The 24,793-nt window shown below is 47.4% G+C and overlaps 1 protein-coding gene across 1 annotated transcript; it reads left to right on the top strand.

Moving 5' to 3' along the window:
* Positions 1–827: 827 nt before the first annotated feature.
* LOC101019755 (HLA class I histocompatibility antigen, B-38 alpha chain) lies at positions 828–3,429 on the top strand. Its single transcript, XM_031661232.1, is given in 7 exon segments — positions 828–963; positions 1,094–1,363; positions 1,611–1,886; positions 2,483–2,568; positions 2,570–2,762; positions 2,865–3,026; positions 3,029–3,429. Coding segments are annotated over 7 exon segments (1,332 nt in total). The 5' UTR covers positions 828–890; the 3' UTR covers positions 3,301–3,429.
* The last annotated feature ends 21,364 nt before the right edge of the window (positions 3,430–24,793 follow it).

Raw genomic sequence — 24,793 nt, 5'->3', positions numbered from 1 at the left:
AACACAGTGTGCTAGTTTATACTGAGGAAATATCCTGGACTCACACAGAAACTCAGAGCTATGGAATGATGGTACATTTAAAATACGACAAGCGGGAGTCACAGATACATTGTTTGCGAAAGTGAAATTTAGGAGCTTTGTGAGTCCTGTTGTAACGCTTTTGGACATATCGGTAAATCAAGGGGCCAAAGTCACACTTTTTACCGATTAGATTCCTGATCATTCGGGGGTTACCAAGATTCTACAACCCAATGTATTTAATAAACAAACAGCAAACTGGTCTCTATTCTGTCTCATGCACTCAGGCGCAACTTTTCCAGATTTAAAAAAAAAAAAAAAAAAAAAAATCTCTATACCTTCATTCCCAGAGCAAGCTCACTCTCTGGCACCAAGCTCCGTGGGGTGAGTTTTCTTCTAGAAGAGTCTAAGGGGATAGGTAAGGAGTGGGAGGCAGGGGGTCCAGTTCAGGGATGGAGATTCCGCGATGAAAAGTGAAGGGAGAGTGACGGGGCCCATGCCCAGGGGTTCTCCCTGGTTTCTCAGACAGCTCCTGGGCCAAGAGTCAGGGAGACATTGAGACAGAGCGCTTGGCACAGGAGGAGCGGAGTCAGGGCGAAGTCCCAGGGCCCCAGGTGTGGCTCTCAGGGTCTCAGGCCCCGAAGGCGGTGTATGGATTGGGGAGTCCCAGCCTTGGGGATTCCCCATCTCCGCAGTTTCTCTTCTTCTGACAACCTGCGTCGTGTCCTTCTTCCGGAATACTCACGACGCGGACCCCGTTCTCACTCCCATTGGGTGTCGGGTTTCTAGAGACGCCAATCAGCGTCGCCGCAGTCCCGGTTCTAAAGTCCCCACCCACCCACCAGGACTCAGATTCTCCCCAGACGCCGAGGATGGCGGTCATGGCGCCCCGAACCCTCCTCCTGGTGCTCTCAGGGGTCCTGGCCCTGACCCAGACCCGGGCGGGTGAGTGCGGGGTCGGGAGGGAAACGGCCTCTGCCGGGAGCAGCGAGGGGCCCGCCGGGCGGGGGCGCAGGACCCGGGGATCCACGCGGGGAGGAGGGTCGGGCGGGTCTCAGCCTCTCCTCGCCCCCAGGCTCCCACTCCATGAGATATTTCTACACCGCCGTGTCCCGGCCCGGCCGCGGGCAGCCCCGCTTCATCGCCGTGGGCTACGTGGACGACACGCAGTTCGTGCGGTTCGACAGCGACGCCGACAGTCGGAGGATGGAGCCGCGGGCGCCGTGGGTGGAGCAGGAGGGTCCAGAGTACTGGGACCGGGAGGCACAGAACATGAAGACCGCGACACAGACCTACCGAGTGAACCTGCGGACCCTGCTCCGCTACTACAACCAGAGCCAGGGCGGTGAGTGACCCCGGCCCGGGGCGCAGGTCACGACCCCTCCACATCCCCCACGGACGGCCCTGGTGGCCCCGAGTCTCTGGGTCCCAGATCCACCCCGAAGCCGCGGGACCAGGAGACCCTTGAACCGAGAAAGTCCCAGGTGCCTTTACCCGATTTCTTTTTTAGTTTGGGCCAAAATGCCCGCGGGTTGGTCGGGGCGGGGCGGGGCGGGGCTCCGGGGACGGGCTGACCGCGGGGGCGGGGCCAGGGTCTCACACCGTCCAGAAGATGTACGGCTGCGACCTGGGGCCCGACGGGCGCCTCCTCCGCGGGTATGAACAGTTCGCCTACGATGGCAGGGATTACATCGCCCTGAACGAGGACCTGCGCTCCTGGACGGCCGCGGACATGGCGGCTCAGAACACCCAGCGCAAGTGGGAGGCGGAGGATGTGGCAGAGCAGCACAGAATCTACCTGGAGGGCGAGTGCCTGGAGTGGCTCCGCAGACACCTGGAGAACGGGAAGGAGACGCTGCAGCGCGCGGGTACCAGGGGCCACGGGGCGCCTCCCTGATCGCCTGTGGATCTCCCGGGCTGGCCTCCCACAAGGAGGGGAGACAAATGGGACCAACACTAGAATATCGCCCTCCCTCTGGTCCTGAGGGAGAGGAATCCTCCTGGGTTTCCAGATCCTGTACCAGAGAGTGACTCTGAGGGTCCGCCCTGCTCTCTGACACAATTAAGGATAAAATCTCTGAGGGAATGAAGGAAAGACGATCCCTCGAATACTGATCAGGGGTTCCCTTTGACACCGGCAGCAGCCTTGGGCCCCGTGACTTTTCCTCTCAGGCCCTGTTCTCTGCTTCACACTCAATGTGTGTGGGGGTCTGAGTCCAGCTCCTCTGAGTCCCTCAGCCTCCACTCAGGTCAGGACCAGAAGTCACTGTTCCCTCCTCAGGGAATAGAATTTTCCACGGAATAGGAGATTCTCCCAGGTGCCTGTGTCCAGGCTGGTGTCTGGGTTCTGTGCTCCCTTCCCCACCCCAGGTGTCCTGTCCATTCTCAAGATGGTCACATGCGTGCTGGTGGAGTGTCCCATGACAGATGCAAAATGCCTGAATTTTCTGACTCTTCCCATCAGACCCCCCCAAGACACATGTGACCCACCACCCCGTCTCTGACCATGAGGCCACCCTGAGGTGCTGGGCCCTGGGCTTCTACCCTCTTGGGAGATCACACTGACCACAGCAGCCAGGATGGAAGGAACACACTCAGGACCACGGGCTTCGTGGAGACCAGGCCTACAGGGGATGGAACCTTCCAGAAGTGGTCGGCTGTGGTGGTGCCTTCTGGAGAGGAGCAGAGATACACCTGTCATGTGCAACATGAGGGTCTGCCCAAGCCCCTCACCTTGAGATGGGGTAAAGAGGGAGATGGGGGTGTCGTGTCTTTTAGGGAAAGCCGGAGCCTCTCTGGAGACCTTGAGCAGGGTCAGGACCCCTCACCTTCCCCTCTTTTCCCAGAGCCGTCTTCGCAGTCCACCATCCCCGCCGTGGGCATCATTGCTAGCCTGGTTCTGCTTGGAACTGTGGGTCCTGGAGCTGTGGTTGCTGCTGTGATGGAGGAGGAAAGAGCTCCAGGTGAGGAAGGGGTGAGGAGTGGGGTCACCAGGATTTCTTGTCTCACTGAGGTTTCAAGCCCCAGGTAGAAGTGTGCCCTGTCTGGTTACTGGGAAGCACCATCCACACTCATGGGCTGACCCAGCCTGGGCCCTGTGTTACCCAGCACCTACTCTTTTGTAAAGCACCTGTTATAATGAAGGACAGATTTATCACCTTGATTATGGTGAAGGGACCTGGTCCCAGCAGTCACAAGTCTCAAGGGAAGGTCCCTGCTGAGGACAGACCTCAGGAGGGCAGTTGGTCCAGGACCCACACCTGCTTTCTTCATGTTTCCTGATCCTGCCCTGGGTCTGCAATCACACATTTCTGGAAACTTCTCTGGGGTCCAAGACTAGGAGATTCCTGTAGGACCTTATGGCCCTGACTCCTTTCTGATATCTCACAGGACATTTCTTCCACAGATAGATGGGCAGGAGCTACTCTCCAGGCTGCAAGTAGTATGAGGAGGCTGATCCCTGAGATCCTTGGGATATTATCTTGGGAGCCCATGGGAGCTCACTAACCCCACAGTTCCTCCTCTAGCCACATCACAGGGTCTGACCAGGTCCTGTTCTTGTTCTACTCCAGGCGGTGACAGTGCCCAAGGTTCTGATGTGTCTCTCCGGCTTTAAGGTGAGACCCTGGGGGGCCTGATGTGTGTGGGGTGTTGGGGAACAGTGGGCCTTGGCACAATGTAATGGGGGTTTCTTTGACTTGGATGTATTGAGCATGTGATGGGCTGTTTAAAGTGTCACTCCTCTTTCTGTGACGGATGTGAATTTTTTCATGAATATTTTTTCTATAGTGTGAGACAGCTGCCTTGTGTGGGACTGAGAGGCAAGATTTGTTCGACTTCTCTTTGTGACCAGAAGAACCCTGACTTTCTTTCTGCAGACACCTGAATGTGTCTGTGTTCCTGTAGGCATAATGTGTGAGGTGGGAGAACACCCCACCCCGTGTCCTATGACCCTCTTCCCCACGGCTGACCTGTGTTTCTCCCCCATTTATCTTTTCCGTTCCAGGAGGGTTGAGCCAGGAGTGTCTCTATCTATCTCAACTTCATGGTGCACTGAGCTGTAACTTCTTCCTTCCCTATTACAATTAGAACCTGAGTATAAATTTACTTTTTCAAATTCTTGCCATGAGAGGTTGATGAGTTAATTAAAAGAGGAGAAGATTCAAGAAATTTGAGAGACAAAATAAATGGAAGACATGAGAACCTTCAGAGTCCCGCGTGTTTCCTGTGCTGATTTGTTGCAGGGAGGAGGAGAGTAGATGGGACTACATTGCCCAGTTTGTGTTCTAAAGCGCAGAACTTTATGGTCACTGCTTGGCTGGTCATCTTTGCTCTTTATTGTCCTTGGCCTTTCCAGTAGAACCTTGTCCCACCAAGACCTGTGATCACAGGGGAGTTGGATCCATGCCTAGAGGCGGTCCCTGCATACAAATCTCCTTGTGGTATCAAAGAGACAAGTTTTCAGACCTGTCCAGATCTTGCCCTCCTCAGGGCTCTTTCCTGGATTGTATTTTCCATCTGTCTCAATCGTTTTAAAGGGCCGGATTCTGAAATTTGCAGAAGGATGGTCCCCTAGTTTTCTCATCACAGGTAACCTTCTGTTAGACTCTCTTCTGCTGTCCTACTCATCTTCCTGCCCTAGAAGTTTGTAGTAATCCTAACGCTGGCTCCAATCCAAACTCATGGATGTATAAAGCAGAGTCTAATTTAGATTCATATGTGGTTGGAAAATTGTACCCATAAGGCTAGGATTATTGTTCCTGAAGAGAAAAATATGGTTGTGTGCTGCAGTGTGCATCCCATCCCAGAGGGAGGGATGAGGATGTAAAGTGTGAAAAGATACAGAAAGTAAGGAGGTGGGAGAGTGGGGGTCCCTCTGCATGTGGAGCTCACCACAGTGCAAGTAGGTCTCAGAATCTTCAGGCATGTCATAGGTAAAGGCAGTGTTCACCTGCTCCGTGTCCATGGCTCAGCTGAATAGGTTGGTAGTCAAAGAATTTGTCTTTAAAAATATTTTGGGGTCATTCTCCAGCAAGTGTAGAAGTATAAAAAAATTTAGTCACCTGAGGTGCATTCCTTGGCTTCCTGGCCAGTTTTCCCAAGGCCTCCACTGCCACCATGCACCCTGGGTGCCCTCCACACTCTCCGAGTATCCAAATGTGTGTGAGGAGGTTAAGGGCAGGAAGAACTATTGGATCATGGATTGAGGTGCCTTTTCCCACCTCTGGAGGTGGTGAGGTGTGGATTCATAAGCTGGCATTGAAGAGATCACTGCCATTTGTGAACGTTTGTTTGGTCACCAACAGTCATGGCTGAACCCTGAGAAGGAAGAGAAACTTAATCTAAAAAAAGTAATTGTCCTGAGAAGAAATCTGTAGAAATACCTGCAGGTCGATCACTAAGGTCATCTCAGAGTGTGACATGGGGTCTGGCCCGACTCACGGACCTTCTCCAATATGGAAGTAGCAACTCCATGCCAGCCAGGACCTGAGAACCTCTCCAGGCGCTCAGGGGCCAGCAATTATGCAGCCTGCCATCTGTGCCTGGCACTTCCTTCATATGTCTGGCTGTCCTTGGAGGGCTGAAGTTCAAGGAGTCGGGGCAAGGAGGTGGTGACCAGGCAAAGCTTGAGTTGCAAGAAGACATGGATATGAGGCCATCCTGGTCATTGTTGCCTGATCAAGGTCTTTGTTCCTTGTGAGGCAGAATTCACCGCGTGTTAGTTTTTCCTACTGTAATGAATGTGAACTTGGGGTTGATGCACTGATACAATAAGGTTTGCTCTGCTGCAGTAGTGTTGCCTCCGTGTAAGAGAAACAAAGGCTTCAATATAACATCTGCCTGTTTATCTTAGAGCCAAAGGGCTAACAAAGCATCTGTGGGAACACAGCGGCACACACCCCAGTCAGGACCCCGCAAGGACTGAACCAAATGTGGGGTCATTAGCTTTTCCTGGCCTCAGATAGGAGTCTCACTCTGCCTCAGCCATGACTCCTATACCATGTGCATGTGGCAGGGGTCTGTGTGCCCAGCAAGGACACAGTTCAGAGAGCTTTCTTCATTACCTAGGGTGTGTGGTTGGAAAAAAAAAAGTTGCCTACGTCCATGAGGCTCTGGAGGGAAGCATAGAACCTACTACTAAATTCTTCCGGGCTGATCCATTTCAGGCCATGGTTTCCTCTGTATCAAAGTTGCTCTCTCACTGATCTACTGACAGTTAGCCCTTAACACAAGAGTGTGTGGAGCGGTAAAATCCACGTCGAACCTGAGAGGGGCCCCAGACATGTAATGATGTCTGGTGGCTTTGGCTGGGCTGCCCCATGGCTGTTCTCCTTCCTGGGCATTCCCCCTCCCATCTCACTGGAGCTGTGTCGGGTTCACCTGTCCTCTCTTCTCACTCCCATTCTTCAGAGTGGGGTGCCATGGTGTGCTCCTCTCTCCCCAACACAGCACTGGTGTCCCCTTTGGAGCCTAGTTTCTCTTTTCATCTCCAGGCCTGCTGGGGACGCCATAATCCTAGGAAGTTGTCTGCTGGGCATCCACTATGGTCTCCAGCCCTGGATCACAGGTGCTGTCATATTTTGGGTGGAAAGGAATTTGATTCTTTTCTGGAAAGTAAAGGAAAATAGATGAGAGCAATTAGGTTGCTCTCATGGGAACTTGAAAGACTCTTCCTCTTCCCCCTACTTTAACAAGATAAACGGAGAAAAGGAGCTCCCATTAAGGGAAAACATTGACTCTATCCTATTGACTCTATCCTTGAAATGGAATTTAGATTCAATTTCAAATTGAAATCATTTTCAGAGGTAGAGTCAAATTCAAATATGACTCTATCCCTGAAATTAAATCACGAGCAAGTAAGAAATTTATGAGATCTAAACTAAGTCATTTAAGTAAACTATTCCAGAATTTAAAGCTCAGCAATGACAAGATACCAGGAAACAGTGACAATTCTCCCACTCCACAGGTGAGGCCAGTGAGACTGGTCAGGGCTTGCTGCCTGCTGCTTGGTGCTGTCCTGGTACTTTAGAAGCATCTGTGATTCTGTGAGCCTCACCCACAGTTGCCCAACAACTTCCTTTTGCTTATGTGAGCCCGACTCTGCTTTTATGACTTGTACCCAAGTAATTCAAGTTATTAATTTATGACTTATACAGTCCCATGTGGAGAAAGGGAAGGAGAGTTGGTACTTTTCAATGTTACTACCTGCTAAGCATTTATATGTGAAATGTTGTTTTTTAAAGCCATACTTTTGGATTAAAGCAAACACTCATATATTTAAGTAAATTCAGTGAAGAATGTGAACATTGTAGGTGAGTGCATTATTCTCAGCTTCCATCTCCTCACAGAGCCATCGTCCACTCTATTCCATCCCGTCCCCTGCACTGGGAGGCAACCATGACAGAGGGCACGGGCTGTGCTCCTTTGGCATCCGGCTTCTGCTTGGGTTTGGATGATAACAGACACCTCCAGGGGATGGGGGTGTGGGAGGAGAAGTAACTCAGGGTTTTCATTCCCTCACTCCCTCTGGGCAGCTCTGTGGTTCTGTAATCACTTCAGGCCTCTACCTACAGCCCCAGGGATGCGGGACTATCCCTACTGAAAGCTGCAGGTTTGCCTGAGTTCTGGAAATTGCTCCCTTCCTTGCTCTTTCAAGCTCAGAGTTGCAGTTTCCTGCTACAGATCATCCCAGGGAGCTTCAGCGCCCCCTTGTGGCTTTCTTAGCCCTGCCAGCACCTCTCCAATATGTGTCTTCCTTCTGCCTCATCTCTTTCCTGCCAGGACCCGGACCACGGGGTGTTCCCACAAAAGAAGTGACAAGAATTTATTTATGGAATAACACATCTATTCACAATGTTAATTCAGTTTGTTTTGGTAGAGACTTGATCTTGCTATGTTGCCCAGGCTGGTCTTCAACTACTGGCCTCAAGCAATCCCCTTGCCTCAGCCTTCCAAAGTACTAGGACTATAGGCATGAGCGAGTGTGCCCAGGCCTTAATTCAAAAATTTGACTTACTACAATGAAAGGGAAGCAATAGAAGCATTTTGGAAATGGAACAGGAAAGAAGGCAAAGGTGGGAAAGATCAATCTGTGTCATATGAGAAGCCCCACGTGCAGAGGCTGTCCCGGGTCTTTAGGGGACAGCAACAACAAAGCACACAGGATGCTGGTGTCAGGGACAGAGCATGGCCACGGCGGGATGATAGTGGCTCTCTTATGAAATAATGCTCATATACAGCCCTTATGAGACGGATCAGATCAACATATAAAAATATGCCAAATAAAGTGAAACTCAAGGCAGGAGTGGGACTAGCCATTCTCAGCCCTTGACCTCCATGGACTTGGAGAAAGGCTCAGCCTGGAGACGTGTGAGGCCTCCGACCTGGAGCAGCACCCGCCCCTAAAGACCAGGCACAAATCCCAGCACATGGAGGGATCCAGACAAATACACAAGAAATGACCACAGTAGGAGCTTTACTGAGCACAGAGCAAGGCTGCACACCACTCAGCACCTGCCCTCCACCTGCCCTTCTCTCCCCAGCACAGCAGATCCTCAGAATCCAAAAAGAGATCCTAACCTCCATGTTTTATTAATGGCTTATAATGTTTTATGGCATCTTCCATCAATGATATGCAGAAGATAGCTGTAGAACAACACATCTATTTAGGGTGAGTGAGTCACAGTGGAAATCTGGGAGGGAGACCCTGTAACCCTTTCATTCCAAGAAAAGAAATGATGGTCCTGGGAGAGATCCCAGGTCTGGATATTGGAATTATGTGGAAGGGGTTCTGAGGCATCAGGGGAACAGGCCTTACTCCAGCCATCCTCCCTGTGCTATGCTTGGGAGGAGACAGAGCTCATCAGCTGTGCAGCTAGGGGAAGAGAAGTCAGGGTGTACACAGAGACAAAGGGAACTGAGAACAATCTGTTTCTTGCTGGTCTGTACAAGGCAGCTCTCAAACTGTGGAGAACATGTTAATGACCAGATTCAGCTCAGCCACTCTCAGCCTTGACACCCTGAGCACTAGGGCAGCCCATCACCATTCCCTACCTTCAAATCCAAAGATCCCCTATAGCCCAAAGCTGCTCCCTGCCCTCAACTGCTGTTGGCATCAGGTCTGAGGGATCATATTTCAGCAAGATGTGAGAACCACATCAGTGTCCAGGATCCTATCACCACCTGGAGAATGACAATAAAAAGACCCAGCAGAGCCTGCAGAAGGAGACTGTATTTGAGGAACAGGACTGTTCCTGCTGCCCCTTCCATGCTGCTTTTTATAGTATAGACCCCTCCTGAAGTTCTTTTGAGGACAGAAGACCCTGTTAGGTGTCATGGTGCAGAGGGGGCCTTGAGGGCGTTGAATACCTGGTTAACATTGCTACTTAGCTGAGATTAGGAAGGTAAACCCAAACGCAGGAGAAGAGGAAAAGCCAGCATGGGACCCTGCAGTCACCCTCCTGGACATCTGTTTGCAGGGAGGGTCTTTCCTGCAGGGTTGGGGCACCCAGCATTGAGGTCCTATGTGTATGGCTACCCTGCTGTTCTTATCTGTGAATGGGGCCAGACCCATTTCTTCCTCCAACGAAACAACCAGGGGAATCCAACGACAAAACACCTGCTAGCTTCACATTAATCCTGTATTAGTTTGATTTAATATTTCATATCTTATAAGAAATGAAATGGAAGGATGATCTCTTTGGTAAAAGTAATTCCGATTCCTGGGGCCCTGGATCCCTTATCTCACTCTTTAAATTTCTCATGGAGGATCAGGGGAGTACAGAGCCCAGAAACAGTCATGAGGCCTGAAGCTCCCTGGTGTAAAGGACCCTCCCCTGCACCCTGGGGCTCAGAGCAAACAGCACAGCTGACTTCCAGAGTCTCCAGCCTCTATCCACTAATGTCTGCCTGAACTTTCCCAGTCTTCCTGGCTGCCAAGCTTCTGGTTCCCAGCAGCCTCCTCTCTCACCCTTCACCTCTTCTGATCGGGGCCGTTGGCCACTTGACAGGCAGTGCCCTCCTTGTCAGTCTGCCTGTTTGCCTGGTTCCCTCTCAGGGCTTGTGGCTTGACTGGGTTCACTATCTCCAGCCCCACCAGGAACAGGAAGAAGTGACTGGGCAAATCCCCCAATAGCAGTGGGATCCCTACACATGAGATGGGGCAAAACCATCATTCTAGTGCCTCCCATACCTGAGAACTTCTTGCACATCACAGTTCCAAGGACTAGAACAGGAAGTAGCTCTAAGTCAGAAATGGTTTCCATGATGGTTAGGATGAGCTGGGAAGAGGGTTCTGAGAAGGGAATGAGAGGGGTCTCCACCTGCAGGTCAAAACTCTGACCCTGTCATAGGGTCCAGAACAGCTCCTGCTTGCCAGTTCTGTGAAGGGGTTTCCATCTTATACCCATTTTTACTCATCTCAGTATAAGAGGCCTGAACAGCCCCTCATGCAGCACACAGCACAGCGATTCCTGCTCCTCCCCAGAAGCCACCAGCACAGCCACCCACTTCTAGAAGGTCCCATTCCCCTGAGGCCCGGGGTCCCCATGCTATACGTCCTGAGTGTGGTCTGCCCTCCCACAGTCAAATCAGCGTGATCTTTCCTGGGTAGAATCCCTAGGCCTGGCACCTCAAGGTGACCTTCCCATTAGGTCCTGAGTGATGGGTCACAAGTGCTGATGGCTGCTCTGAGGAGAGTCTCAGAGGTGGAAAAAATTTAATGAGAATCCCAGCTCTCAGCCTCCTTGCCAGAGGTCCAGCAGAAATTTTCAAAGTTAAAAGTAGATTCAGGATAAACAGTTTACCTAATCTCTAGTGCTCTCTCTCTCTACACATGTGTCTCATTGTCTGTGAAGCTACTATTATGCTTCTAACGTTGGTGATATTCTTTTTCAGTTTTAAAATGTCTATGTTTTTTTTCTAATTTGCACTCAGGTTTTGCAACCTTTTAATACTATCTGTTACATTGTGATGTTAGAAAATAGCAGTCGTTTGTGGTACTTTCATGCACTGTGTCTCTGCTGATTCAGTTTCCTGGTATTTTATCTTCTGGTTGTGTTAAAGGTAATCTCTAATTGTTGGGCACAGAAGACTAGGGAAGAGACAGATCCCTTGGTGAAGTACACCACTACTGACAAACACATCACTGTTGACAAGGGGAACTGCTGTCCTTTCCTAGTTACCTCCCTGCACTCCTCCTCCCTGTCCCTTCTACCCACCCACCCTCAGGACAGCCTTAGGAGCCTGGGCAGAATCCCCAGATCCACAATAGAAATGCTGAGGAGGAGGAGGAAGCGGCATGATACGGGCCTCCTTCCCTCTTATAGGGACCCCTCCAGGTAACATAATTCCAGCTTCAGGAGGTCCTGACGTGCGGCCCCGAGGACTACAGTACCTTCCAGCAGCATCGTCTCCTTGCCATGCTCCGGGTTTCTGCGCCTAGGGTAGTGACCCATTACGGGTTCCCTTGCAGTCTCCGTGATCCAGAACCTCTCCCAGGTGCACTTGATCCTCTGAGCCGCAGATCGCGCCGCTGTCCAGGTCTTTACGTCTGGTTCAGGGACATTATTCCCCGTCGCAGGGGGCTGAAAGTGTCCCCTAAGGAAGTTCTCAAATGGTGCCACCATGCAGCCAAGCAGTAACTGCAGGTGCAGGGCCCTGAACCTGTCCAGCGGTCAGCCCAAGGCAGGGCTAGAAACCCCGCTTCGCCCAGCGCACCTCAGCTCCTCCCTCCCTCTGTGATTAGTCACAGCAGAAGTCAGTCACCAACCAGATTTAAGGCGAAACCTGGAGCAAAATTTCCCCAGTGCTCCCCCACCCGTGAGGGGTCAGCTGACGCCTCGGCCCCTCTCTCTGGGGTTGGGGGGACACCTGTGTCCCGAGCCTGACGTCACTCACCGGCTGGCCCTGGTGGGTGGTGCCGGCCCAGGAACCCTCAGTAACACATTCCCTGCGGTCATCGAAAACTTTCCTCAGGGCGCCCACAGTCCTATTCCATCTTCTGCACCCGCGGCGCCCGCGGCTTCACGCTCTGATCCTCGTTGCGGCTGTGGAAGCGCAGAAACCGCGTGTGGCCCACAAAGGCACCACTGAGGATTCCAGGGCTCGCGCGGTGGAGGTGGAGTCCGGTGGCCTCCAAGTACCCAGGAATCCGGGCCTGGACCCTGGGAACGGGCACATTGTGGGCGGGAGAGGCGCAGGGAGCCTGGGACCCCGGCCCACTCCCCTGGGATCCCCATCCGCCCAGTCTCCGGGACGTGCTCGCCCCGCCTCCCCGCAAGGACCCAGCCTCCCGGGCTCCCTCCCACGTCCCACCCAGGCCCTGGAGCCGCTCACCTAGGAGCTTCTTACTGTGTGGGAGGAGCTGGGGAGGGGACAAAGGAACGGGGACCAGGGGAGGGTGGCATGGGGCATCCGCGCCTGGAGAAATGACCTGAGGAGTCTGCAGACGCCAGCTCTGGGCGAAGGCACCGCGGGGGGAGCTGTTGAGCCCTGAAGGTTGCCCTTTCCCTCCTGCCTCCTCAGCCCCAGTTCATCCTGATCGTTTCCTCACCAGCCCAGGTCTCCCCAAGGTCAGGGCCCACAGAGGAGCAGGGGTGGGGGGTTCCGGGACGCAGCATCCAGCTTCTCTGGGTATCTTGGAGTCCGGGGAGAATCATGGAGATCTCCCACTTTATGAAGCCCATTCTCCACTCACTCTGATGACTTCTCTAGACCCCAGTGGAAACCAGATACAACGCCCTCATCAGTCCTGGGGAAAAACAAGACAAAGCATGAGAGGTGTCATGAGGTCTGGGAAAACTCCTAAGAATTCTCAGGCGAGGAAACCTTCATGAGCTGGGTCCTTGGCTTAGCTTGTCTTGCCTGCCCAGCCACCTGTCCCAGAGCTGAGATACTCAGGTTTAAGTTTCAGAGACTTGGATATCTTCCTGATGGTGACATACTTTTGTCTTCTTTCTCCTGGAAGGGGAACCCCTGAGAACCACCAGAGTGATCCACTCTGCCCTCTCTTCTTATTCTTCTGTCTCTCCAATCTCTCTCCCTGAGCTGGACTCTCCACCCACCCACCCTCACATTCTGGATAACGCAGAGATGTGAGCATGGCCCCGGGTCAGGATTGTCTGCATGCAAACCCAGCTCCACCATGGCGACCTTCATTCCTATTGTATTACCTGAAAACGGAAGCACCCCATATGATGAGAATTAAAATGAATTCATATTTTAAAGTGTTGAGGACATGACTAACACATAGCACCATGACAGTGTATGATATTAATACCGTTGCTATGTATTTAGTCCTTTGCCAGAGCCTCTACTTTTCCTCTGTCTCAGGGAAATCCTCTGTTGGAAGATTATGTCTGCAAGAGACCTCCACCTGGGAAATGCTGGCCCGTGGTGGGATCTTCCTTTTATTAAATGGAGCAATTGTTGGTGGATCGACAGCTAGTGAGCCAGTGACAGTACAGTTCATGTTTGAAAGACCAGACTTAGGATTAACTTCATTTTAATAAAGGCACATCCCACACATTGTAAGTCCAATGTCATTTGTGAGGAGATGGGTTTGATTGGGTCATGGGAATATCACTCTACTTTCTTTGAGAGAGTTTTGCAACACATTTCAAATCTCTGCTTCTCATTTCACACTATCTGGCTCACAAGTGAAGGTGACGAGAAGTGTCTTCATACTGTGCATCCAGGTTTGTCTATCAGAGCCATAGTTACATATTACACATAGAGATTATTTTCTTATGTTAAGATTTATATATATATATTATACTCATGGAATAAAGATGGATATTATTACAGTGCTTAAATGGCTACTACTGGTATCTATGCATTTTCTCTCTTGGCATATGACATTAACATATAGAATTGTACAGTGAACTTTGGTTTCCAGCAATAGCTGATTAGGTCATTTGGACCAGCTCTCCCATTGAGTACCACTGGAAAAGTAGGAGGAAAATACATATTTGAAAAGTCTGCTTGAATTTATAGATGGGCCAGCAAAGCAGTGAAGATTTGCCAGTTCAGGAACCAGGAAGAGGCAGAAATCCAGAAGAGCACCTTGAGCTGTGGGGTGCTTTGTGGGCCAGATGCAGTGACACCTGCCTCCCAGGCAAGAAGGCAGCTTCTGGGATTCAGAACTAAAGTGTCCCAATACTTAGAAGGTCTCTTGGTCTCTCTAGAATTCAGTGCTCATTGGCCAGGGCTATGATACTCACACTCATTCCTCGGAGGAGCCAAGCTTCAGGTTTGGCTGCCTCTGGGACATTTCATGCTAGAAAAACCCCAACAGGTGTAGGTAAAGGCAGAGGACACCAGCCACCCTTCCATGGAGCTCTGCCCAGTGGTCTCCCCTCACTCCACTGAGGGACAACATGGCCATTTGGCCATTTTGCTATTTTACTAAATTCATGGGGACATGGCCAACGTAAGTAAGAGAACACTGGGAGGTACCTTGGACAGAGTTCCAGGCAGTCACAGTGTTTGGGTCTCTGTGTCCTTTCCCTTCATCTCAACCAAAGAGCATTTGTGGAGGCTGAAGAACAACAGACTTTAAATATCAGAGGTGAATCTAGGACCACTGATCCATTATGGTCAGGAGGCTGGAGCCATGTGGTCCAGCAGTAATGAAGGCTATGAGTCCTTGGTCACCCCAAGGCTCTCCCCAATTAGGAGCTACCTCTCACTGCTGTCAGGGACCCCAGGAGCTGGATATGACCTTTTTTTTTATCATTTCTGATAAGAACCTGGAGAGGTCCCAGAGCATAGACCTTGATCGAAATGGGGCCAGAGTGGAGTCAGGCAAAACTCTGCAATGATTCAGAGGCACCTAAGTGTAAAATAATATCTCAACTCAGAGCTTCCATCAGAGCATCAGGCTCCGTAGTTCCTGTATTTGCACTGTGAGAACTGGGGCTTGATGAGAACAGAAATAGTTACATGTGCAGAAAAGCATATGTAGTTAGAAACCTGGGTCATGATTCAAGGCGTGGGAGGGCCCTTGCCTTTTCCACGGTAGAAAGTGGGGCTTTCTGTCATCTTGGTTCTGATGGGCCAAGTGCAGAAGATATACCTTCCTGCTTTCGGCTGAGTGACTGATAATAGAAGCTGGAATTAAGAGAATCAGTGGCAGCCTCTCTCTCTCCATGCCCCAGCCCAGTAAATCTAAGCCAGGACTTGGGGCTCTGGCACTTTCCTCTCACTGTGCGCTCTCCTTCTCTGGCTCAAAAGAGAACCACATGTAACAGAAACCAAGGGCTACAATTCTCATAGAACCCAGAAAACTGGACTAGGGACCTGGAGAGTCGTGTGCCTGTCATTGCTCCTCCACTCAGGTGCTGTGTGACCGCAGGAGAAGCTCTCTATTCCTAGGGCCTCTTTGATACATCTGTGAATCACGGACAAAATCCTCCATTCTAGCAACATTACTGAAATGCAGGGAGGAACAAGTGACCACTGAGGAGGAAAACAGCAAAGTGATGACATTTACTCCTAGACAAAACTTTTTAGGAGAATGTACCTTAAAGGAAGGAGAAAAACATATAGTACCTGTGATCCCCTGCCAAAAAGGCTGTTTAGTTTACTAATTGTAATTGTTCATCATCTTTCTGTAAAGTTTGGGCAAAACTAGCTCCCTCAACATTTCAAATAAATTAAATACAGACGGTGATTCTATGTCAGTTTAGGTCTACAGCTTTTCCTTTGTGTGAAACCGAAAGAGAATGGGAACGTCTTCATTTATCTGTGGTGGCCAGGGGACCCTCAGAAGCTTGGAAATGACCCTATATCATCCATTTTCAATTGACTCACTCTATCCTCTGGAATCCCAGGTAATTCATACTCTTAAAAGATCTCATGTTCCTAGACATGATAGGTTAGAAAAGGTAATATTTCTGTTTTAATTTGATAGGGCTGCCATAATAATGCACCAAATGCTGGGTGACTTAAGTAATAAATGTTTATTGTCTCACAATTCTGGAGGCTAAAGGTGCAAGGTCAAGGTGCTGCAGAGTTTATTTCTTCTGAGGTCTCTTTCCTTGGCTTGTAGCTGGCCACTTCTCCTTCTGCCTTCTCAAGATAGGGTTTCAACATATGGATTTTGGTGGCATAGGTACATGATTCTTCTTCTAAAGGTATGGATCATCTTTGGCTGTGGATAGTCTAAAGTCTAAAAGACGGTACATCGCTTTGGCTTAACTGTTTCTCTTGGTTTTCTGAAATTTTGGTCTCACAATAGAAACAAACAAGAAAGAGAACCAAAGTCTAATTCTTCCTGGAAGGTGAACCTCCTCTCTAACTCTGGGTTATCCCAGACACTAAGATGTGGCGCAGCTCCCCAAAGTCCTACTCACTCTAATGATTCTGTTTCTGTCTTTTTAACTGGGAAGAAGAGTCTCTCTCAGGAGAGTAACCTCTTCTGATGCTGTATGGGCTTTATTCTCCTTAAACTTAAAGAATGTAAGAGATCTTAATAAAAAGGAAAATATTCGCCAAATTTTTATCACACTCATAATTTTTGTACCTTTTAAAATGCCCCATATTGTGTTGAGTTTATTTTTAAATACGCTTTATTGGTACATAATATTTGTACATATTTATGAGGTACATGTTATCATTTGATACATGCGTAGAATGTGTGTATAATAAGTCAGGATATTTAGGCTATCCATCACCTCAAGCACTTATCATTTATTTGTGATGGGAACATTTTAAATCCACTATTATAGCTATTTTGAAATATACATTTTTGTTAACTTTAGTCAGTCTGCTGTGCTATCAAACATTAGAACTTATTTTCTCTATGTAACTGAACATTTGTATCCATTAATCTGCCTCTCAATATTTTCTCACTCCTCTATTCTTCCCAGTTTCTGGTAACTGTCATTCTACCCTCTCTACCTCCCTGAGGCTAATCTTTTTTTTTTTTTTTTTGAGACGGAGTCTCGCTGTGTCTCAGGCTGGAGTATGGGTATGCTGATCTCTGCTCACTGCTTTCCGGCCTCCCGGTTCACGCCATTCTCCCGCCTCAGCCTCCCAAGTAGCTGGGACTACAGGCGCTCACCACCACGCCCGGGTTAGTTTTTTTTTTTTTTTTTTTTTGTATTTTTAGTAGAGACGGGTTTCACTCATGTTAGCCAGGATAGTCTCTGATCTCCCCTGACCTTGTGATCCACCCGCCGCCTCCCAAAGTGCTCGATTACAGGCTTGAGCCACCGCCGTTAACCTTTTGATCCCAAGCATATATGAGCGGACAACATGTGATATCTGCCTTTCCTTGCTTGGTTTACTTCACCTAAGGTAATGACCTTCAGTTCCACCCATGTTCTTGAAACTGTCAGGATTTCATTCTTTTTTATGACTGAATCACATTCCATTGTGTATATATACCACCGTTTATTCATTCACCCATTGCTGGATTCACCCTTTGATTTCATATCTTTGCTATGTGCGTAGTGCTTCAATAAACCTAGGGGTGCAGGTACTGTTTTGATAACATTGATTTCTTTTGCTGGATAAATACCCAGGAGCAGAGTTTTGTTGGATCAAATAGTAGTTCTATTTTTTGTTTTTTTGAGAAATCACTATACTGTTTTCCATAACTGTTATACTTATTTACTTTCCCACCAAGCTGTACTACAGTTCCTGTTTCTCCACATGCTCGCCAGCATCTATTACTTTTTCTTACTAATAGCCATTCTAACTAGGATAAGATGATATTTCATTGTAGTTTTGATTTGCATTTTCCTGATATTTAATAATGCTGAGTGTTTTTTGTATACCTGTTAGCCATTTGTATGTCTCCTTTTGTGAAATCTCTATTCAGACCTTCTGTCCACTTTTTAATTGGATTATTTGTGTTTTTTACTGCTGAGTTTTTGAGTTCCTTGTATAGTCTAGATATTAGTTCCTTGTTGGATGAATACATAGTAAGTATTTTCTCTACTCAACAGGTTACCTTCCTTCTTCATTCTGTTAATTTTTCCATTTGCTGTGTTGAAGCTATTTAGTTAAATATAGTCCTATTTGTCTATTTTTATTTTTGTTGTCTGTGCTTTTGACATGTTAGCCATAAAGTCTTTGCCTAGACACATGTCTAGAGTGTTTCCTGTATGCATTCCTCTAGTCGTTTTACAGTTTGAGGACTTACATTTAAATCTGTAATCCATTTTGAGTTGGTTTTTGTGTGTGGTAAAAGGCAGGGGTCTAGTGGTATTCCTCTGCATCTGGTAGCATTTTCTCAGCTCTATTTAAGAGACTTGCTCTTTCCCCATTGTATATTCTCGCTTCCTTCGCCAAAAATGAGTTGGCTATCAATGTATGGATTTATATGTGAGTTCTCAGTGCCCTGCCGGGTTTTGTCCGTCGTTTTATGCCCAGTACCATGCTGATTTGTTGGTTACTATAATCTCATAGTATATTTTGAATTCAGGTAGTGTGATGCCTCTGGCTTTGTTCTTTTTGCTCATAATTGCTTTGGCTATTTGGGAAATTTTACGCTTCCATATGCATTTCATATTTTTTTCTACTTCTGTGAAGAATGATATTGGTATTTTGATAGGGATGGAATTGAATCTGTCAATTACTTTGAGTAGTATGAACATTTTAACAATATTATTTCTTCCAATTTATGTGCATGAAATATGTTTCTTTTTTTTTTTCCTTAGAGACAGGATGTCACTGTTTTCTAGGCTGGACTTAAATTCCTGGGCTCAAACAATTATTCTGTCTTATCCTCCCAAAGTGCCAGGATTACAGGTGTGTGTCACCATGCCTGGCTCTTTCAGTTTTGTGTACTCTTCAATTTCTTTCATCAAAGCTTTATAGTTTTTGTTTTATTTTCTGGGATAAATTGATTCTTAGTATTTTATCTTCTTTGTGATTTGTAAATGGTGTTGTTTTCTTGATTTCTTTTTCAGATTGTATGGTGCTGGTATATATAAATGCTATGAAAGTTTTCACATTGATTTTGTATCCTGCAGTTTTACTAAATTTATTAGTTCTAACCATTTATTTGGTGGAATCTTCAGGTTTTTCTGAGTAAAAGATCATGTCATTTGCGAATAAGGGTCAGTTGACTTTCTCCTATGCTATTTGGATGCCCTTTATTTCCTCTTCTTGCCTGATTGCTCTGGCTAGAACTTCTAGCACTACGTGGAATAAAAGTGGTGAAAGTGGGAGTCTTTGTCTTGTTCCAGATCTTAGAGGAGAGACTGTAAGTTTGTCTCCATTCAGAATAATGTTAGCTATATATTTGTCATATATGGACATAACATGTTTTATTATTCTCTTGGTGCATTGTTGGATTTGGTTGCTAGTATTTTTAATTATTATCTATGTCATCGACACTGTAATTTTTGTTATAAGCACTTTAAAACAAAAGTTTAAAGAAATGACATCTGAGTTCCAACCACCTGCCTCACTCCTGACAAATACAGCCATATGACTCTTGCCACTATCAATGTACACAAAGATCCCTTTTTCTCCCTTCAATTCCGCTTCCCTATCCCCAGCAGCCATTGATCTGATGACTATCATGATAGCGTAATTCTTCCTGTTTTAATATTTCACACAAATCTACTCATCCCTTACGGCCTCCCCTGTGCCTGGCTTTTTGCGATTGGGGTAATATCTATGTGATGTATCCATGTTGGTGCACGTATCAGTAGTTCATTTTTATTGCTGATAATATTCCATCGTATGATTTGATCATGATTGTTGCACATTGGCAGTTATTTGATTTTTTGCTATTATAAATAAAGAAACTGTGAACATTCCTATAGACGGATTTTTGACAAAATCTTCATTTCTCTTGAGTAAATACTGAGGAATGGAAATGGTAGCCATACGGTACTAGCTTGTTTAACTTTATTACATCATACAAAACTGATTTTCAAAGTGGCTTGTTTTATATTCCTATAGGTAATGGATGAGAGTACAGATGTTCAACATCCTTGCCAACATTTATATTATTAATCATTTTAAATTTAAGCCTCTGTCTGTTGCTTAGTGGTTTCTCACTGTGGTTTTACTTTGTGTTTTTCCTTGGAAGACAATTGGCCATTCATATATCTTCTTTTGTAGTGTTTCAGATTTCTCTACAGATTGTGGAAGGTGCTAAATAAACATGAGTTCTCTTTCTCTAGTGCTGGACATAAAGCAGAATGTTCAGAGTCCATCCACACCTCCCAATCTGGCCAACCACACACCATATTTGCCTCTAGAAGTTCCTGCTCCTTCATCCCTCTTTCACAGTCTATCCACTTCATTCTAGCTCCAGCTCACACTCCTCCAGGAAATCGGTTACTGTGAAGGTCACTAACATGCTCAGTATTGTCATCTCTCCATCTGTTTTACTTCTCTGTGTTTCTCCCCACACTCACAACTCTTTTTATTTTGCTCAATTTCTATGGATTCACTTCACAAATTTATACTATGAATTAGTTCTAGCTGGAAGTAAAAATAGGGAATTATAAGAAATATTTGCGAAGCCGCCACTCAGGTTTATCAATTCAGGTGACATTTTAACATTATGAGCTATGTACACAGAAAATAATAGAAATACACAGAAAATAATAAATACATGTAGATAGCCCTGATTTTACATAGTTCTGATATGCATGTGTTTCAGTCAATACTGTACTGAGCAAACCAAGAACTGCTGGTGAATGTTTGTCTTGAATTTGATGTATTTCCTTATATTCTTACTAAGTTTTAGAAAAGTCTCTCTGTTTGACATGCTTTCAGTCTTTTTTTTTTTTTGGAAACAGAGTCTCTGTCTGTCACGTGGGCTGAAATGCAGTGGCATAAACACAGCTCACTTCAGCCTCGACCTGCCAGACTCAAGCAATTCCTCCCACCTTGGCCTCTTGAGTAGCTGGGACTAGAGGCTTGCACCACCAGGCCTGGGTAATTTTTGTACATTTTGTAGAGATGGGGTTTTGCTATGTTTCCCAGGCTGGCCTGGAACTCCTGGGGTCAAGCAACCTGCTCTCCTTGGCCTCCCAAGGTGCTAAGATTACAGGCGTAGGTCCCCACACCTGGCTTTGCTTTTAAACCTTTTATAAATTGTTTCTTGCTGATCTTATCATTCATTGCTGAGACCAGCTCGGTCGGGGAGACCCCAACCCAGCGGCACTAGAGGAATTAAAGACACACACACAGAAATATGGCCTGTGGAGTGGGAGATCGGGGTCTTACAGCCTTCAGAGCTGAGAGCCTCGAACAGAGATTTACCCACATATTTATTGACAGCAAGCCAGTGATAAGCATTATTTCTATAGATTATAGATAACTAAATGCATTTCTTACAGGAAATAAAGGGATGGGCCGAAACAAAGGGATGGGCTTTGACTAGCTATCTGCCGCAGGAACATGTCCTTAAGGACAGATTGCTCATGCTATTGTTTGTGGTTCAGGAACACCTTTAAGCAATTTTCCGCTGTGGGTGGGCCAGGTGTTCCTTGCCCTCATTCCGGTAAACCCACAACCTTCAGCGTGGGCGTCATGGCCATCAGGAACAAGTCACAGTGCTGCAGAGATTTTGTTTATGTCCAGTTTTGGGGCCAGCTTATGGCCAGATTTGGGGGCCTGTTCCCAACAATTCTTTTGCTTGTTTTTTCAGTTAACGTGGTCTATGAGACGAATCAATGTTCAGACAAATAGTTCATTTGTTTTGGTTGCAGGATAGTATTCCATGGCAGGAATGTGCTACAATTTATGTCTTCCCCTTTTCATTGACCTCTACATAGTCTCTAGTAGAGACATTGCTGCAATGAACATGCTGGGACATTGCTTTCTGGTTCCAGGAATATGCGAGCTCCCCTAGGATATTTAAATTTTAAATTTAAATAAATAAATAAAAATTCTACCTCCCCAAAACTCCTCAGGACCCACACGCAGGCACTGCAGCAGCGACTGGAGAAGAGGGCCCTGGGAACAGGAAGGACACCACCGCTTGGCCTCGGGCACCTGAAGGACAACCTGGAGGGCTCCGGGAGCACAGCAAAGGCCCAGGCAGAGCCAACCCTCACAGACCCAGGGAAGGGCAGCGCCACAGGCCAGCAGGACAGGCCCACCGCCGCGGAGAGGGGCTGCCCAAAAGGCAACAGCCACAGGAGATGAGCAGGGGTAGGACTCATCTCCCCAACCCCACCGACGCCACGAGGCAGAGGGCGGGGACAGCGAGGTCGACCGGATTCCGCACCCCTGTCTCCCACGCAGCACCCATGGGCAGGGAGGAGAGACTACGGGCTGCAGGCAGAACGAGAAGAGTGGTCACGTTAGCCATGTCAGTCCCTCATGTGTGGTACCTCCTGCCCCGCCCGGGAGAACGTGACGTCACCACATCCATCACTTGTTCTCTTTCACTCTTCCCATTCTTTCCTCTTCCCGATATATTTATACAGTAATTATGTTTAGTTTGTTGTAACCAAGCGAGTTATAGAGAAACGCCACACTTTGAGACAAATGATGGAGTCCTTTATTAGCCGGAGACCGGGAGGCAGCTAGCGCTCAAAATTCTCTCGGCCCCGAAGAAGGGGCTAGATTTTCTTTTATACTATGGTCTAAATAGGGGAGGGGGGTTTAACTGAAGCAATTTTACAGAAGCAGAATAGGCAAAAAAAATTAATTGGTTATAGAAGAAGTTACAAAAAATAAACAGTTCCAGGGGCAGGGGCTTAAACCAATATCATTAAAAGATAAATGCAGGCGCTTTAGGTACCTTCCACTGAGCACATTCCCAGGAGCTGCTGGTACAGCCTGCCTCAATATCTTATCAGCAGGTGCATTCCTGGATGTGCTTGGAGTCAGTTTGCACTAGTTATTCCCTTAAGGGGGATAAAGGAGGCTGCAAGTGAAGAAACTAAAATGGAGTCTGTCCGGCTGTCTCTCCTGGGAGAGAGTCACTCAGGTAAAAACAAGGCAACGTATCACAAGTTCAGCCATTCCTTATTTCTTTATTTCTTTTTCTGTGACTAATCTTCTCATATGACAACTTGACTACTTTTCACTTGCTTCGTAGTATTTGCTCTTCCTCAAGGTAATACTTGCCTTTGTTTTTGTTTATTTTCTTTTACTTTTTTTTTTTTTCCTGGCTGTGTCACCAGGCTGTGCAGTGGCCTGATCTCGGCTCACTGCACCCTCTGCCTCCCAGGTTCAAGCGATTCTCCTGCCTCAGCCTCTCGAGTAGCTGGGACTACAGGCATGCGCCACAACGCCCGGCTAATTTTTGTATTTTTAGTAGAGACGGGGTTTCACCATGTTGGCCGGGATAGTCTCGATCTCTTGACCTCGTGATCCACCCTCCTCGACCTCCCAAAGTGCTGGGATTCCACAAGGCATAAACCACCTCGCTTTCAGCCTGTTTATTTTCTTGACTCATTGTTTAACTTTGATATCTGTTCCATTTCTGTGACTCTTTTAAGAAGTTAGAGACTTTGGACAGTTTATTAATTTTACTTTCTTGGAAATGTCCCTCCTGGGCCCTTGTGGTTGCTTCCATCATCAGGACTGGGAGGCTCTCCTATGGGGCAGAATCACCATCCTGGGATGTCCCTCCACCACCATCTGGGGCAGTGCGCACATGCAGTGGAGCCACCTGGGGTCATGACAGATGCGGACTGGTTCAAGGATGTCAGGGCTGGGCCTGTGAGGCGTTTCTGTCTGGTTTCATGAGATGCTGATTCTGCTTTGGTTGTGGGTGATAGCTGGGGGTAGCAAGGATCTCTCTTTTTTGTCTCCAAGTTTTCTGTGTCTCTTTTTTCACTTAGTAAGCACATACTAATATATTTTCAATGAATTCATGTGCTTTTTTCCTAAGTTAATAAGAGAGCTAATTATTTTTTATTGTGCGAAAACCATATTATGGGGTACGTATCATAGCCGACAAGTATAAGTACTATCGCATATTAACTGTAAGCCCATTGTTATGCAACAGATCTCTAGAACGTTTCATTTTGCAAAACTGAAACTCTATGCTCCAAAACTCCTCATGAATCCCCAACTGAACCCCTGGCAGTGCCATTCTACTTTCAGGTTCTAAGAGTTTAGACACCTCATATAACTAGAATTGTGCAGTATTGGAATTTCCTTATGATTGGCTTATTTCACTTAGCATTGTTCTCCAGGTTCATCCATGTTGCGGCATATAACAGAATTTCCTTCTTTTTAAGGTTGAATCATATTCCGTTGTCTACATAGACCACATGTTTTTCATCTATGCAGGTGTTGATGGCTGCTTTGTTTGCTTCCTTGTCTTGGCTATGGTGAGTAATGCTGCTGTGAATACGGGTATGCAATGTTTTCCGTTTTCACACCTTTCTCATTTTGGTGGAATTAATGTTTTTGTAGCTACTTGTGACAGCACATATTTAAAGTATGTTTGCATGTTTCATTGTGTCCATTGTTGTTTTGATTCTCTCCTGGAAGAGGATAGAAATGTATGAAGGTGCTATTTGGCACAGCATTTAATGGTGAAGAAAGAGACAGTGTAACTGACCACTGCTGGGTCTCAGCATCCTACAATTTCAGAACTACTGTGAATACAAAAAGAATAAAAAACAGTGCTGTCCAGAAAGGGGGAGTCATCCCAAAATATGGTGGCCCTGGGACAACTGGCCTCCCTGCCCGGCCTCTTCCATGGGGGCCCTTTTCTGCAGTGACTGGGGTTTCTTCCCATTTCTCTCTATCCTGTGTCCTGACCCAAAAGACAAGGCATGTCTGCAGCTGTGCCCACACTTGGAATGTGTCAGTACATTATAAACACTGGCTC

This window comes from Papio anubis, unplaced genomic scaffold (genome assembly GCF_008728515.1).
Source record: "Papio anubis isolate 15944 unplaced genomic scaffold, Panubis1.0 scaffold1124, whole genome shotgun sequence".
NCBI classification, from domain to species: Eukaryota; Metazoa; Chordata; class Mammalia; order Primates; family Cercopithecidae; genus Papio; species Papio anubis.
The sequence above is the reverse complement of the archived record's forward strand: the minus strand, read 5'-3'. Positions and strand labels throughout refer to the sequence as shown.